Source organism: Hevea brasiliensis, chromosome 16 (genome assembly GCF_030052815.1).
Source record: "Hevea brasiliensis isolate MT/VB/25A 57/8 chromosome 16, ASM3005281v1, whole genome shotgun sequence".
Taxonomy (NCBI): domain Eukaryota; kingdom Viridiplantae; phylum Streptophyta; class Magnoliopsida; order Malpighiales; family Euphorbiaceae; genus Hevea; species Hevea brasiliensis.
Window position 1 is genome coordinate 51,709,053 of NC_079508.1, and position 17,543 is coordinate 51,726,595.

The 17,543-nt window shown below is 35.3% G+C and overlaps 1 protein-coding gene and 1 long non-coding RNA gene across 10 annotated transcripts; one reads left to right on the plus strand and one right to left on the minus strand.

Moving 5' to 3' along the window:
• Nucleotides 1-76: 76 nt before the first annotated feature.
• On the plus strand, nt 77-15,022 carry LOC110665569 (ubiquitin-fold modifier 1). 9 transcript variants are annotated; one of them, XR_009145032.1, is made up of 6 exons: nt 77-239; nt 351-448; nt 12,140-12,187; nt 13,338-13,370; nt 14,062-14,239; nt 14,328-15,022. XR_009145032.1 is itself a non-coding variant. In XM_058138819.1 (5 exons), the coding sequence occupies exons 1-5, from the start codon at nt 151-153 to the stop codon at nt 14,130-14,132; spliced, it is 339 nt and encodes a 112-aa protein (XP_057994802.1). In that variant the 5' UTR covers nt 77-150; the 3' UTR covers nt 14,133-15,022. The 9 variants fall into 9 exon arrangements, 8 of the variants coding, with proteins under 8 accessions (XP_057994802.1, XP_057994803.1, XP_057994801.1 ...); XM_058138819.1 differs by having other exon boundaries at nt 14,062-15,022; XM_058138820.1 differs by lacking the exons at nt 14,062-14,239; nt 14,328-15,022 and adding an exon at nt 13,486-13,654 and having other exon boundaries at nt 78-239.
• LOC131174814 (uncharacterized) lies at nt 7,054-8,677 on the minus strand. Its single transcript, XR_009145033.1, has 3 exons — nt 8,551-8,677; nt 7,762-7,818; nt 7,054-7,194 (listed from the first exon to the last, which is right to left on the minus strand). It is a non-coding gene; the product is annotated as an uncharacterized LOC131174814 (long non-coding RNA).
• Nucleotides 15,023-17,543: the final 2,521 nt, after the last annotated feature.

Sequence of the window (17,543 nt, forward strand, 5' to 3'; positions counted from 1 at the left end):
AGAAAATAAATGACAAAGGCCCAAAAAAAAAAAGGACAGTACCGCCTCCGGGTTGTGTCATAAATACGCGCCGAATACACGACAGTATGTACCATATATTAATACACTGGAATAAGAAGGACAAACATAGCGGAAGTAAAAAAGTTCGACATGGCGAGCAGTGGTGCTGCTACTGGCGGTGGAGGAAAGGTCTCCTTCAAAGTGACGCTCACCTCCGATCCCAAGCTCCCTTTCAAGGTGTACGTATAATCCTTTCGATTTTATACTTTACTGATTCGCTTCTGTCCTTGTCTTCTTTGTTTTCCCTTTCCGATTATGCCTAATTGGAGTTTTTGTTGTTCTGATTTTAGGTTTAGCGTACCGGAAGCAGCCCCATTTACCGCTGTTCTGAAATTTGCAGCCGAGGAATTTAAAGTCCCTCCCCAAACCAGCGCTATCATCACCAATGGTATATGATAATCTTTTTTGTTATTCTAGGTGTGAACATTCACACATTGATTATGGTTGATTTTGTGTTTTTGTCTTTTTTCCCGAAATTCTTATGAAAAGAGATCATTCTCAGGACTCTCAATTGATTTCTTTTCTACTTCTTTTAATGCTTTGGGGAACAAAGATCTTAATTTTTACATGTTGCGCTAGTGATGCATGAACACTGAACTGAGTTACCATATACGATGTGGTATTTAGAGCCTGGAAGATAATGTTATCCTGAAAACTAGCTGCTGTTTCACATTCCGGTTCCTGTATTTCTTTTCCTTCCAAAATTTTTCTAAGGTTTCAGTTTTATTGTTTTATAGATTGCATATGTTTTTGTTGAGTGCCAATCTTGAGTTTGGAAGAGAATGTCATTATTTAAACTACGTGTTGTTTAACAATCTAGTTTCTGTATTTCCTTCTTCTTCTTCTTCTTCTTTTTTTAATTCTTCTGTTTATTTCTTCAGCAAAGTGATAATTTTCAGGACTTTAAGAAGCTTTCATTTTTATTTTTATTTTTTTAAAGATTGCACATGGTCTCATTGAACACTTATTTTGTTCATAGAAGATAATGTTATTCTGGAATCTAATATTTCACAATGCTGTTCCTGTACGTTTTTTGTTTTCAAAATTCTTCTTGTTTTTCTAGAAAACGTTTTTTGTTTTCAAAATTCTTCTTGTTTTCTAGAAAAATGATGATTCTCAAGGCTTTCGGAAGGTTTCATTTTGTTTCCCCCATCTTTCACAAGCAAAGTTCCTGATTTGTGCAAGCAAACGATTAGGCCTATATTAAGTCTTCTTTTGAAGTTGAAAACTTACTCCACAACCCAGGGGAAAAAAATTCTGAAAACTACCTCATCCTTCACAATCTAGTCCCTTTATTTTTCCCCTAAAATTCTTCTCTTATTTCTCAGAAAAGTCATAATTTTAAGAATTTTCAGAACGTATCATTTTAATTTTTCTAAAGATTGCATATGGTTTCATTCGGTGACAATTTTGAGCTTGAAAGATAATGTCCTTTTGAAAACTACCTGGAGCCCCACAATCCAGATCCTTTATTATTATTTTTTTTTTCAAAATTCTTCTGCTTTTTTTGGTTTTAGAAAAATGATCATTCTCAGGACTTTCAAAAGGTTCCGTTTTGAAGTTTTAATGTTTTGAGGAACAAAGATTCAATCTTCTCTGCAAGCAAATAATTAGTCATGTATTAGCTCTTTTACGGAAATTGAAAAGTTGCTCTACTGATGCATAAACACTAAACTGAGGTGCAACATGCAATTTGGTATTGTAGATTGCATATGGTCTCTGGTAGTGCCAATTTTGAGCCTGTAAGATAATTTCATTCTGAAATCTAACTGGTGTTTCATAATCCAATTCTGATTGTCATTGGAAATATGGATGTCTTTTGGACTTGGATTGTCTATAGGCCTTGATTATTATATGTGATAATAGCAATTGCATTGGTTTGGCATTTGCTTCATCCTCCCCCAGATACAAATGGAATCTAGTCTCTATATTTTTTTTCCCTAAAATTCTTCTTTTTTTCTCTGAAAATTTATAATTTTCAGGACTTTGAGAAGATTTCATTTTATTTTTCTAAAGATTGCGAATGGTTTCATTGAGTGACTATTTTTTTTTTTTTAAATTCTTCTGCATATTTTTTAGAAAAATGATAGTTCTCAGGACTTTCAAAAGGTTCCCTTTTGAAGTTTTAAGGCTTTCAGGAACAAAGATCCTAACATTTTAGTGTTTTGAGGAACAAAGATTCAATCTTCTGCACAAGCAAATAATTGGTCATGTACTAGTTCTTTTACTCAAATTGGAAAGTTGCTGTACTGATGCATAAACACTGAACTGAGATGCACGTGCAACGTGCAATGTGGTATTGTAGATTGCATATTGTCTCTTCAAGTGCCAATTGAGCTTAATCTAACTGAGTGTTTTACAATCCAGTTTCTGAAGTGAGTCTCATCAGAAAGTTGGATTTCTTTGGACTTGCAATGTTTCCAGGCCATGATTTTTATAAGTGATAATAGCTATTTCATTAAAATCAAGTACACTTTCTATTCCTCTTGGACATAATTGGTTTGGCATTTGCTTCATCCTCCCCCAGATACAAATGGAATCTAGTCCCTGTATTTTTTTTTTCCTAAAATTCTTCTTATTTCTCAAATAATTGATATGTTTCAGGACTTTCAGAAGGTTTCATCTGTATTTTTCGAAAGATTGCATATGCTTTCGTTGAGTGACAATTTTGAGCTCTGAAGATATTGTCATTCTAAAAGCTGCCTGGTGTCCCACAATCCAGTTCCTGTATTTCTTTGTTTTCAAAATTCTTTTCCTTATTTTTTAGAAAAATGATCATTCTCGGGACTTTCAAAAGGCTTCATTTTTATGTTTTAATGCTTAACAAAGATCCTAATGCTTTTAGGAACAAAGATTCAATCTTCTGCGCAAGCAAATAATTAGTCCTGTATTAGTTCTTTTACTGAAATTGAAAAGTTGCTCTACTGATGCATAAACACTGAACCGAGGTGCAACATGCAATGTGATATTGTAGATTGCATATGGTCTCTTCAAGTTCCTATTTTGAGCCTGGAATAAAATTTCATTCTGAAAGCTAGCTGATTTTTCACAATCCAGTTCCTGTAATGATTGTCATCAGAAAGTTGGGTTTCTTTTGAACTTGCAATGTTTCCAGGCCATGATTTTTATAAGTGTTAATAGCTATTTCATTAAATTCAACATTCGTACGCTTACTATTGGACAAATTTGTTTGGCATTTGCTTCATCCGTCCCCAGATACAAACGGAATCTTGTCCCTGTATTTTTTTTCCTAAAGTTCTTCTTATTTCTCTGAAAAGTGATATGTTTAAGGACATTTGAAGGTTTCATTTTTATTTTCAAAAGATTGTGTATGGTTTCATCGAGTGATAATTTTGAGCTTCAAAGATAATGCCTTTCTGAAAATGATCTGGTATCCCACAATCCTGTCCCTGAATTTCTTAGTTTTCAAAATTCTTCTACGTATTTTTTAGAAAAATGATCGTTCTCAGGACTTTCAAAAGGTTCCATTTTGAAGTTTTAAGTCTTTCAGGAACAAAGATCCTAATGTTTTAGTGTTTTGAGGAACAAAGATTCAATCTTCTGCACAAGCAAATAATTGGTCAAGTGTTAGTTCTTTTACTCAAATTGGGAAGTTGCTGTTCTGATTCATAAACACTGAACTGAGATGCACGTGCAACATGCAATGTGGTATTGTAGATTGCATATTGTCTCTTCAAGTGCCAATTTTGAGCTTGGAAGATAATTTCATTCTGAAAACTAAATGGTGTTTTACAATCCAATTTCTGAAATGAGTCTCATCAGAAAGTTGGATTTCTTTGGACTTTGCATTGTCAAGGCCTTGATTATTATAATGTATAATAGCTTTTGCATTGAAATCAATTTTCTCACACTTTGTATTCCTCTTGGACAAAATTGGTTCAGCATTTGCTTCATCCTTCCCTAGATGCAAATGGAATCTAGTCCCTGTATTTTTTTTCCCTAAAATTCTTCTTATTTTTCAGGGAAATGATAAGTTTCAGGACTTTCTGAAGGTTTCATTTGTATGTTTCTAAAGATTGTGTATGCTTTCATTGAGTGACAATTTTGAGATTTGAAGATATTGTCATTCTAAAAGCTGCCTTGTGTCCCACGGTCTGGTTCCTGTATTTCTTTTGTTTTCAAAATTCTTTTCCTTGTTTTTTTAGAAAAAAGATCATTCTCGGGACTTTCAAAGGGTTCCATTTTTGAGTTTTAATGCATTAATGTTTTGACGAACAAAGATTCAATCTTCTGCGCAAGCAAATTATTAGTATTGTGATAGTTTTTTTACTGGAATTGAAAAGTTGCTCTGCTAATGCATAAACACTGAACTGAGGTGCAACAAGCAATATGGTATTGTGGATTGCATATGGTCTCTTTGAGTGCCAATTTTGAGCCTGGAAGATAATTTCATTCTTTAAACTAACTGGTGTTTCACAATCCATTTGCTGAAATGATTAAAAGTTGGATTTCTTTTGGACTTGCATTGTCTCCAGGGCTTGATTATTTTAAGTGATAATAGCTATTGCATTGAAATCAATATTCTTACACTTACTATTCCTCTTGGACAAAATTGGAATGGCATTTGCTACATCCTTCCCCAGATACAAATGGAATCTAGTCGCTGTATTTTATCCCCCTAAAATTCTTCTTATTTCGATGAAAAGTGATAAGTTTCAGGACTTTCAGAAGTTTTCATTTTTATATTTCTGAAGATTGCATATGGTTTCATTGAGTCACATTTTTGAGGTTGGAAGATAATGCCAAAACTACCTAGTGTCCCACAATAATGTTCCTGTATTTTTTTTTTTCAAAATTCTTCTGCATATTTTTTAGAAAAATTATCATTCTTGGGACTTTCAAAAGGTTCCATTTTTATGTTTTAAGGGTTTGAGGAACAAAGGTCCTAATGTTTTAATGTTTCAAGGAACAAAGATTCAATCTTCTGTGCAAGCAAATTATTTGTCCTGTGTTAGTTCTTTTACTGAATTTGAAAAATTGCTCTACTAATGCATAAAAGACTGAACTGAGGTGCAACTTGCAATGTGTCATTGTGGATTGCATGTGGTCTTTTTGAGTGCCAATTTGAGCCTCGAAGATAATTCTTCTGAAAACTAACTGGTGTTGCACAATCCGTTTCCTGAAATGGTTGTCACCAGAAAGTTGGATTTCTTTTGGACTTGCATAATCTCCAGGCCTTGATAAATAGCTATTGCATTTAAATCAATATTCTTACAGTTTCTATTCCTTTTTGACAAAATTGGTTTGGCATTTGCTTCATCCTCCCCTAGGTACAAATGGAATCTAGTCCCTGTATTTTTTTTTCCCCTAAATTTCTTCTTATTTCTCAGGAAAGTGATGAGTTTCAGGACTTTAGAAGGTTTCTTTTTATTTTTCTAAAGATTGCGTATGGTTTCGTTGAGTGCCAATTTTGAGCTTGGAAGCTAATGTCATTCTGAAAGCTACCTGGTGTCCCACAATCCAGTTCCTGTAATTTTTTTTTTTTCAAAATTCTTTTGCTTATTTTTTTAGAAAAATGATCATTCTCGGGACTTCAAAAGGTTTTATTTTTAAGTTTTAATGCTTTGAGGAGCAGAGATCCTAATGTTTTAATGTTTTGAGGAACAGAGATTCAATCTTCTGCACAATAAAATAATTGATCCTGTATTAGTTCTTTGACTGAAATTTAAAAGGTTTTCTACTGATGAACAGAGGTGCTACTTGCAATGTGTTATTGTAGATTGCATATGGTCTCTTCGAGTGCCAATTTTGAGCCTGGAAAATAATTTCATTCTGAAACTTACTGGTTTATAACAATCCAGTTCCTGAAATGATTGTCATCAGAAAGTTGGATTTCTTTTGGACTTGCATTGTCTTCAGCGCTTGATTATTATAAGTGATAATAACTATTGCATTGAAATCAATATTCTTATACTTTCTGTCCCTCTCGGGCAAAATTGGTTTGGCATTTGCTTCGTCCTCCCCCAGATATAAATGGAATCTAGTCCCTGTATTTTTTCCCCCCTAAAATTCTTATTTCTCAGAAAAGTGATAACTTTCAGGAGTTTCAGAATGTTTTATATATATTTTTCTAAAGATTGCATATGGTTTCATGGAGTTACTATTTTGAGCTCAGAAGATTGTCATTCTGAAAACTACCTGGCATCCCAACAATCCGGTTCCTGTATTTTTTTTTTTTTTCAAAATTCTTCTACTTATTTTTTAGAGAAATGATCATTGTCAGGACTTTCAAAAGGCTCCATTTTTAGGTTTTAATGCTTTGAGTAACAAAGATCCCCAATGTTTTAATGTTTTGAGGAACAAAGATTCTATCTTCTGCGCAAGCAAATGATTAGTCTGGTATTATTTCTTTTACTGAAATTGGAAAGTTGCCCAAGATAGTTTCATTGTGAAAGCTAACTGGTGTTTCACAAAATATTTACTGATATGATTGTCATCGGAATGTTGGATTTCTTTGGGATTTGCATTGTCTCCTGGCCTTGATTATTATAAGTGGTAATAGCTAACGCATTAAAATGAATATTCTTACACTTTCTATTCCTCTTGGACAAAATTGGTTTGGCATTTGCTTCATGCTCCCCCAGATATAATTGGAATCTAGTCAACTATGGTTTCATTGAGTGACAATTTTGAGCTTGGAAGATAATATCATTCTGAAAAATACTTTGTGTTCGATAATCCATGTCACGACCCAACCTATGGGCCAGACCGGCACTAGGACCTGGGTCAGCTTAAAGCCCCCGAGGCCCGTAGTAAGCCTAACTATTCCTCAAATCCATAACCAGGCTCACAATGCATATAAGATAATTTAAATTAAACTGTTATAATTTCATTTCGGGCCAACTTAGCCTAGAAATTTTCAGAAAACTAAAATCAGGGGAGCCCAGCTCAACCCTGTCACGTCATTTACAAACTGTTTAAAATACCATACAAATCTTCATTTATAAATCTCAAAAATTTAAATTAACAATTTCTAACAAGGTCCACACTATTACTAACACATGCGGAGTTCTAGATTTTAACTTTAGAAAAAATAGTAAAACAATTAAATAATCGACGTTAAACCTGCGAGGAAGAAAACAGGTTGCTCTGTAAAATAACTCCTCCTGTGGCCTGGAAAAAAAATATTGAACAGGAGTGAGCGTTCGACTCAGAGAGTAAAATATCAATTTTAACCATAATCTCTATAATTATCTAAAGCTAATGCACCCTGTAGACATCAACAACAATTGCACATCATAACATCAAAAAGGTAATTTGGAGCACTCACACGCCTAGTAATATCAATCATAATATATGGGAGCTGATCCCCTATACAGCTCTCTTAAATCCAACCTGGTGCCAGCTAAGAACTCAAGTCGGACTTTCGCTTAATAAACCAAATCGGGGTCCCAGCGAAGAGCTCAAGCCGTAACTACCCCCGAAGAATCGGGTCCCAGCGAAGATCTCAAGCCGTGACTACCCGTCATATCCATAGCCAACACCACATCACACGCACGCCAACGCACGTACACTGCTCCAAATTACCTCAACAACATACATGGCACTTTAACAGTTGTGAATGCAACATAAAACGTGCCTAGAGTTTAACTACATAGATATATGCATGTAGGTGATGTATGGGCATGCTTGAACATATAATAATATTGAAATTACAATTAAAATTAATATTTTACTCACAGTACACCGATGATTATTGTGGCTACTGGATGCAGGAAAATAGCTGACATCGATCACCTAATAATTAAATTATAAATTTATTAGTACTAAGTCAAAATAAAACTCCAAAGAGGCAACAGACATATTAATTTATGCCGGAAATTCGGCAGAGTTTTCCCTATACCTGGGACCTACCCAACCTGCAAGAAGGCTCAATTAACACTTCTAAATTCAACTCATATCTCATCATCATTATATGGCCCCTCCTGGGCCCTCCAAACCAAGCAATACTCAAAACCTTAAAAATTACGTTTTAGTCCCTATAATTGACATTTTGTAAAAATCCACTCAAACATGCTCTAAAAATTTAAAATTTTATCCCGTGGTTCTTAATAATATTATAAGGTTATTGCAAAATGAATTGTAATTTTCTAATCACCCATCAATATTTTATTCAAGAATTTTACTTGATTCCATTAGTTTCCAACAGCTAACATATTCTTAATTCAACCTAATTCAATATTCACATATTTAAACCTCCATCCTCAAACTTCAACCAATTATATAAAATTTAAATATCTTAATTTCAAATAATCTTATATGCCCATATGCTAAAAATCTAACTAAAATTCATTTATATTTCTCAAAAATATTCTACAATCACTCAAAAATTTAACTAACACCATAGAATATCTCCAAATAATTTTACTTTCATCATATATTTTTCTTAGAATTTTTCTCTAATTTTTCCTGTTTAAGAAACACTGTATTTATGCTCCACAGACAGAGAAATAATAAAAATAGTCTAACCCGAAGTTTATCTGTGTCTCAAAAATTTCAAAAATTTATGAGGAAGCCTCTGGAAGTTGAATCATCTCCATAGCCCACCGGAGCCACTGCCGGAACCACCGCGCATGGTGGCCGGCCGCCGGCCGCCGTCGACATTTGCCGGATCTGATCATATCACCATGTTCCTCTCCTCTTCCTCAGTCCATAGATGGTCTCGGATCGTCGATCCAACCGTCGGATCGTCGTAGATCTAACGAAAAAGCTTGAAAAACCCGAAACTTCTCTCCTCCATATCTCACTCATCCGACCTCCATTTGTTGCAAAATTGGTATCAAAAGAAAGCTTTCGGAACAAGCTTTCCAACGCCACCTGAATCGCCTCGATCGGACGTCGGATGAAGCCGGAATCGCGTTGGAAAGTCGTTGCCTACTGTGCACGCGTTTTCTCTCTCTTCTCCCTCTCTTGTCGCCGTTTCTGGTGGTCTGGCCGTCGCCGGAGGGTCGCCGGCCGGATGGGGAGCCGCTTGGGAGTTCGCCGGCCGGTCACCGAAGAAAGAATGAAGAAGAAGAGAGGGGAGGAGAGGAGAGAAGAGAAAATGGGGATGGGGAGGGGGGGTTCCTCCTGTTTTTGATTTTTTTTTTTTTATTTTAATTGAAAAGGCTGGCTGTGACAGTGGAAGCCCACTGTCACACGCCAAAACCCCATCATTCTTTTTTAATAAAGAATGATGGGGTTTTGGCGTATGATCTCGGAACAAGCTTTCCAACACCACTTGAATCGCCTCGATCGGACGTGGAATCGCGCCGGAAAGTCGCTACCCACTGTGCGCGCGTTTTCTCTCTCTTCTCCCTCTCTTGCCGCCGTTTCTGGTGGTCTGGCCGTCGCCGGAGAGTCGCCGGCGGAATGGGGAGCCGCTTGGGAGGTCGCCGGCCGGTCACCGGAGAAAGAAAGAAGAAGAAGAGAGGGGAGGAGAGGAGAGAAGAGAAAATGGGGAGGGGGTTCCTCCTCCCGTTTTTGATTTTTTTTTTTTTTTAATTAAAAGGGCTGGCTGTGATAGTGGAAACCCATTGTCACACGCCAAAACGGAATCATTCTTTTTTAATTGATTTTTTTTTTTAATTAAAAAGCCTGGCTGTGATAGTGGAAACCCACTGTGAAACGCCAAAATCCCATCATTCTTTTTTAAAGGCTGGCTGTGACAGTGGAAACCCACTGTCACACGCCAAAACCCCATCATTCTTTTTTAAAGGCTGGCTGGGACAGTGGAAACCCATCATTACGCCAAAACCCAACCGACCTTTAAAAAAGAATGATGGGGTTTTGGCGATAATGACGATGAGTTTATAAACCCCATCATTCTTTTTTAAAAATTTGTGTGGCGGTGAAACCTTCGTCTGCGCCAAAACCCCATCATTCTTTTTTAAAAATTTGTTTGGGGACGGTTGGAAACCCATTGTCTGCGCCAAAACCCAACCGACCTTTAAAAAGAATGATGAGCGATAATGACGATGGGTTTCATCACGATAACTTTTAATTAAAAAAAAATTAATTAAAAAAGAATGATGGGGTTTTGGCAATGACGATGGGTTTCACGGCCCGACCTTTAAAAAAGAATGATGGGGTTTTGGCGTGTGACAGTGGGTTTCCACTATCACAGCCAGCCTTTTTAATTAAAAAAAAAAAAAAATCAAAAACGGGAGGAGGAACCCCCCCTCCCCATTTTCTCTTCTCTCCTCTCCTCCCCTCCCCTCTCTTCTTCTTCTTTCTTTCTCCGGTGACCGGCCGGCGACCTCCCAAGCGGCTCCCCATCCGGCCGGCGATCCTCTGGCGACGTCCAGACCACTAGAAATGGCGGCAAGAGAGGGAGAAGAGAGAGAAAATGCGCCCACAGTGGGCAGCGACTTTCCGGCGCAATTTGGCTTCATCCGACGTCCGATCGAGGTGATTCAGGTGGCGTTGGAAAGCTTGTTCCGAGAGCTTTCTTTTGATATCAATTTTGCAGCAAATGGAGGTCGGATGAGTGAGATATGGGGGAGAGAAGTTTCGGGTTTTTCAAGCTTTTTCGTTAGATCTACGACGATCCTACCGTTGGATCGACGATCCGAGACCACCTATGGACTGAGGAAGAGGAGAGGAACATGGTGGTGTGATCAGATCCGACAAATGTCGCCGGCGACTGGTGGCCGGCCACCGTGCGCGGTGGCTCCGGTGGGCTATGGAGATGATTCAACTTCCAGAGGCTTCCTCATAAATTTTTGGAATTTTTGAGACACAGATAAACTTCGGGTAAGACTATTTTTATTATTTCTCTGTCTGTGGAGCATAAATACAGTGTTTCTTAAACAGGAAAAATTCTAAGAAAAATATATGATGAAAGTAAAATTATTTGGAGATATTATATGGCGTTAGTTAAATTTTTGAGAAATATAGTTGGATTTTAGTTAGATTTTTAGCATATGGGTATATAAGATTATTTGAAATTAAGATATTTAAATTTTATATAATTGGTTGAAGCTTGAGGATGGAGATTTAAATATGTGAATATTGAATTGGGTTGAATTAAGAATATGTTAGCTGTTGAAAACTTATGGAATCGAGTAAAATTCTTGAATAAAATATTCATGGGTGATTAGAAAATTACAATTCATTTTGCAATAGCTTTATAATATTATTAAGGACCACGGGACAAAATTTTAAAATTTTTAGAGCATGTTTGAGTGGATTTTTACAAAATGTCAATTATAAGGACTAAAACGTAATTTTTAAGGTTTTGAGTATTGCTTGGTTTGGAGGGTCCAGGAGGGGCCATATAATGATGATGAGATATGAGTTGAATTTAGAAGTGTTAATTGAGCCTTCTTGCAGGTTGGGTAGGTCCCACGTATAGGGGAAACTCTGCCGAATTTCCGGCATAAATTAGGCTGTCTGTTGTCTCTTTAGAGTTTTATTTTGACTTAGTATTAATAAATTTATAATTTAATTATTAGGTGATCGATGTCAGCTATTTTTCTGCATCCAGCAGCCACAATAATCAGAGTAAAATATTAATTTTAATTGTAATTTCAATATTATTATATGTTCAAGCATGCCCATGCATCACCTATATGCATATATCTATGTAGTTAAACTCTAGGCACGTTTTATGTTGCATTCACAACTGTTAAAGTGCCATGTATGTTGTTGTGGTAATTTGGAGCAGTGTGCGTGCATTGGCGTGCGTGTGATGTGGTGTTGGCTATGGATAGGACGGGTATTCACGGCTTGAGATCTTCGCTGGGACCCGATCCTTCGGAGGTAGTCACGGCTTGAGTTCTTCGCTGGGACCCCGATTTGGTTTATTAAGCGAAAATCCGGCTTGAATTCTTCGTTGGCACCAGGTTGGATTTAAGAGAGCTGTATAGGGGATTAGCTCCCATATATTATGATTGATATTACTGGGTGTGTGAGTGCTCTAAATTACCTTTTTGATGTTATGATGTGCAATTGTTGTTAATGTTGCATTTCACTCTACAGGGTGTATTAGCTTTAGATAGTTATAGAGATCATGGTTAAAATTGATATTTTACTCTCTGAATCGAACGCTCACTCCTGTTCAATATTTTTTTTCCAGGCCACAGGAGGAGTTATTTTACAGAGCAACCTGTTTTCTTCCTCGCAGGTTTAACGTCGATTATTTAATTGTTTTACTATCTTTTCTAAATTTAAAATCTAGAACTCCGCATGTGTTAGTAATAGTGTGGACCTTGTTAGAAATTGTGTTAATTTAAATTTTTGAGATTTATAAATGAAGATTTGTATGGTATTTAAACAGTTTGTAAATGAGGTAACAGGGTTGAGCTGGGCTCCCCTGATTTTAGTTTTCTGAAAATTTCTGGGCTAAGTTGGCCCGAAATGAAATTATAACAGTTTAATTTAAATTATCTTATATGCATATTGGGTCTAAATTGTGGGCCTGGTTATGGATTTGAGGAATAGTTAGGCTTATTATGGGCCTCAGGGGCTTTAAGCTAGCCCAGGTCCTAGTGCCGGTCCGGCCCATAGGTTGGGTCGTGACAATCCAGTTTTTTTTCCCATAATTCTTCTGTTTATTTTGTAGAAAAATGATCATTCTCTGACTGTCAAAAGGTTCCATTTTTTAAGTTTTATTGCTTCGAGGAACAAAGAATGTAATGTTTTGAGGAACAAAGATCCAATCTTCAGTGCAAGCAAAAAATTTGTCCTATGTTAGTTCTTTTACTGAAATTGAAAAGTTGCTCTACTGATGTGAGGTGCACATCCAATGTGTATGGTCTCTTCGAGTGCCAATTTTGAGCCTGGAAGATAATTTCATTCTGAAAACTAACTCAGTTTCACAATCCAGTTCCTGAAATGATTGTCATCAGAAAGTTGGATTTCTTTAGGACTTGCTTGGTCTCCAGGCCTTGATTATTATAAGTGATAATAGCTATTGCATTGAAATCAATATTCTTACATTTCTATTCCTCTAGGGCAAAATTTGTTTGGCAGCCTAGATATAAAAGGAATGACAATTGGTTAAGACTGCTGGAAAGAGAGATCATAGAAAAAAAAAATGCACAAAGGAGGAAAAAAAAAAAGGTTGTGTGTCATAAATGAATTGACTATACTAATCTCTGCTCATATATTTCTAGATTTGAGCTTTTTATAGCTTAAATGTAATGTATGTCTTCTTTCTTCAACTGGCCTACAGCATAGTTTAGTCAAATTCTACAATATAAGGACTTGTCAGCATTTTTAACTAATCCTTTATTATTTGTCGTCTTTCATCAAACTATTGTGTTTACGTCCAGATGGGGTAGGAATCAATCCTCAACAAAGTGCAGGTATGCTAATACATTCTCTATACCAATAAACTTTGTGATTTCATTTGATTTGCTTTTCGTGATACTTATGTGGGTTTTGTTGTACTCTACTTTGTGTAATACCACTGTGTGTAAGATCTAAATTCCACCACTCCAGAAAGAAGGTTATGGTTTAATCTATAGTATGAGCAGCACTTGCTTAATTTTGATAACATCAACATGACACCGCATAATAAGATTGTGATATTGTAATTCTGCAGTTGTTGCTTATTAGTCAAATTTTATGATTCTACCATGATTGAATATTTGGTGGTTCCATTATGTCAATGCTATTTTAGATATTTCTTTTCACATGAATGTGATTGGCTCAGGCAACGTCTTCCTTAAACATGGTTCCGATCTGCGCTTGATCCCACGGGATAGGGTTGGAGCTACTGAGTAAAGAAAGCAACAGTCTGGATGACTTTTTTATCATTCTGGTTAATCTAGTTTTGTTTTCTGCGTACAAACTGGAATAATGGTGAAAGCGTCCTTTTGGGCATTATAATGTTTAACTGATACCATAAAGTTTGTGAAATACTGAGATTGATACGAAAGTTGGCTACATGTCGTAGCTGTTTAGTTAATAATTGAGGCTCTAGTTGTTTACCTGCTCTCTTTGGACTTAATAAGATACTAATAGCATTGTTCTATCGTGGCCAACTTATTGAAGTCCGGGCGCTACGGTATTTAAAGCGGATCATCCAGACCCAGAAACGGCCATGTCTTACTGCAGATCAATAACTAAAATGAAGGCCCCATTCAGAAATCTCACATGATCGTATTTATGGCTTTACCAACAATGTGGACTTAGCATCCAGGCATTCAATGAATGCTCCTGTTTATAAACTGTAAAATCATTTCTAGTCTTTATCTTGTCATTTTGCATTTAATTCTAAACCTGATCTGTTCTTTGAGAGGTGTTTAATTGTGCATAAGGAGTTGGAGTTTAATACGTGCACCCGTAGACGGCTGGGAGATGACGAGCTGTGAAAACGATAGATATCCTAGAGAATTCAAAAAGGTAAAGATTGCGTTCCAGTCTCTTTCTCGCTCTTTGGTTCAGCGTTTCCTCCGCAAGCAGCCAGCGAAGCCATAATCTAACAAGTCGGTAATAGAGTGGCCTAATGAAGAGGAGGTCCACCATGAAGACCATCGTCATTGCAATTGTTATTGTGGGATCGTATAAAGTGGGTGGAGGGTGAATGAGGACGAATGCACTTGAATCTGTAAGCAGTGGGCATCATCACTTTCAGTGACCTGTTAACGTCCTAATTAGACAACAGTATGGATGGAGGGCCCCATGGTATTTCAATTGTAGTGCCCAAAAGGTAGACACGTCTCTCCATATCCTAGTGCACTCGGCACTCATGGCTATTATTTTTCTGATTTTTTATGATTTTTTTTTCTTAGTTTCTAGTCCTACTTGGTATATTTGCTATCCCTCTTGGGTTTTTTTTTTTTTTTACTACATTTGAGATTTTATTCTCGTTTTGCGCTCTAGGTGATTTGAGTTTTTCAATTTTATCTTAGATCAAGCGATGTTGTGTTCTTGAGGAGGAATCAGCTGATAAGAATTTTGTTTGGATGATCTAATGGCTAAGTAAAGGTGATATAATTAGAGCTTTGATCAAGTTTTGGTGGCATTTACGGAGGGTAATGTGACTGCTATTTAATGCTTAAGTATGTAAATGAATTGAGCGGTTTAAAATTTGGTTCGATAAAATTTTTGATTTAATTTAATTTGTTTAAAAAATAGGTGAGTTTGAGCCTTATTTTTAGAATTATATAATAAATGTGTAAAGTGTGAGCTTATTGATATTTTGGCTTAATAAAAATTGCGAGTTGGCACAGTTAAAGTTTCGTGAACATAATTATTTAATAAGTTTATGAGCTAACTCGTTGGCTCATTTAATAATTGTGAGTTAGCTTGATAAATTATATTTTAATTTAAATTTAATAAAAATTATATTTTAATTTAATATAATAATATTAATGAACTTGAGTTTAGTTTATTTATAATATAAATAAAATATTTGACACCAATCGTGTTTAAATTTAGTATATTTAAAATGAATTAAGCTCAAACTGTAATATTAAAGTTCAAGTCAAGCTTGAGCCTTAGGTTTGGGTTGCTTCATTTACGTTCCTGTTAATGCCTCTAAGTGTAATTGAGGGGGAGACTTTCCTCTCCTCCAAGGTCCAGTTTTTTTTAGCTGTAGGAGCTGTCTAATTTAATTGGAGTACCCTTGTCTTTATGAGCCTAAAAATAGATTGAATGCATAAAATAACTTTTAATGTTTATCAAAAAAAAGTTTAGTAGCATTCTTAATTTTAAAAATGTCTCATCTCATTTTTAAACTGTAATAATTTAATAAATTTAAGGATGTTGAATACATTAATTAACCTCTGATTTTCATTAAAAAAGTCTAGTGATATCCTCAATTAATTTAATCGCTCCTTTAATTTTAATGTTGATTGGGATCATAAGATTCATTTAATCTCACTTTTTTAAAAATTGAGTTATGAGAGAAAATATTTTTAAAAATTAAATGCCACTAACTTTTCAGATAAAAGTTAATAATCAAAATGTACTTAGTCCCTTAAAAATATGGCGGTCTAATAAGATTAAACATCTTCTATAGCAATAATCTATAAATTTTTTATGCCATTTCAAATGTTTTGATTGTTGTTTTCTTGACAACTTATTTTCTAGGCTTTATTGATTTTACGTGATGATATATTGATCTGTAATTTCAGCCTCCAATGACTGTTGATTAAATTATATTATGTGCAAAGAAAACTTGGTAGGACTTTATTGGGTAATTTTGATGATATATATATATATATATATTAGTTGATGATTAGAACTTAAATTCTAACGGTCCTAAATAATACTAGTTAAAGCTTTTTAAAGACATTTTTTATAAATTAAAAAATAATAGATATTACGATGATATATGTGTGTGATTTTTCATAAGTAATGAGAAGTAAATTTTACATTTATGTGAAGTAAATTTTATATTTCTGTAAAGTAAATTGAATTTATTATCCTTAATAGTAATTTATTTGTTTTTTTTTTTATATGAATATCCGATTTCACATCAGGTTTATTTTGTCTTCTCTATACTATTTCTATTTGAAGCATAGACTATAGTCTAAGTCCATATTCGACAACAATTTTTAAGATAGCGTTTAGTGTTTTGACCATAGTCAAAGTACTAGCTACCCCTCTTATTTATATCATTTAATAACAATGTTTATATTAGTGTTTAGAGATTGAGAGAGTGGTTTATAAAAAATTATCCTTCTTAAATTTTAAGGTTAAGAGAGTATTTTGATCAAGGTCAATAAGATGACACAAATATTATTATATTTAACAACTAATCTAATTATTTTTATCGAACACTTCTGCTTTTAAATGTTAATATAAACAGTTAATTATTAACAATTAGTAAAACAATTAATAATTACTGAAACATATTATAATAGTTAATATTATCAAATAAAACCTAAGTTTATAGAGTATTGAGGTAATGGCTTTGTTAGGACTAGGAGTATTATTGCAACAAACATATCTTTTATTTCTTTCAAGTTCATTTATATAGAATATATAATGTACATGGGCCAATTACAAGAAGCCATCTTAGTGGCTCACCCAAATGCTTAAAGCCCATAAGGAAAGCCAGAACTTACTCAATTAACCCTAAGGCAAGAAATGGGTATTCGACCCAAATAGAATCATAATCTAGCTATCATTTGTATCAAACCTCTTAATGCCACTACCATCACCAAGCCAACCCTTCATCCATAAAGACAGACTTAAACCACACAGAGAAGCATCGGATAAGTCTCTTCAAAGCAAAATAGTGGGCATCAAAGTTATTTGTTCCTGTTCATGCTCAAAGAATGTTCTCTTTCCCGTCACTTCCCGATAGCCTCTAGGAAGATAAACCAGAATCGAAACAACAGGTGCTCCATTGGATGCAATACAACAAAATCGATAAGAGCAGAGGACAAGCTGCAATGGTGTTTTTTAGCGTCCCAATCGTGCCTTCCAAGCCAGTCATCTAGCTTGCCCGTGAGCAACCACGACAGCCTCTCGTTACATCTTTCATCACTGGAGCTGTAAACTTGCAAGACTAGAAATAGAAA

What these genes read in the sequence shown, in the direction of transcription:
- LOC110665569 (XM_058138819.1), top strand. Translation starts at nt 151, where the DNA reads ATGGCGAGCAGTGGTGCTGCTACTGGCGGTGGAGGAAAGGTCTCCTTC. An exon ending in CCCAAGCTCCCTTTCAAGGT is followed by an intron (nt 240 to 350) that starts GTACGTATAATC and finishes TTCTGATTTTAG; the next exon opens with GTTTAGCGTACCGGAAGCAG. An exon ending in CAATCCTCAACAAAGTGCAG is followed by an intron (nt 13,371 to 14,061) that starts GTATGCTAATAC and finishes AACTTATTGAAG; the next exon opens with TCCGGGCGCTACGGTATTTA.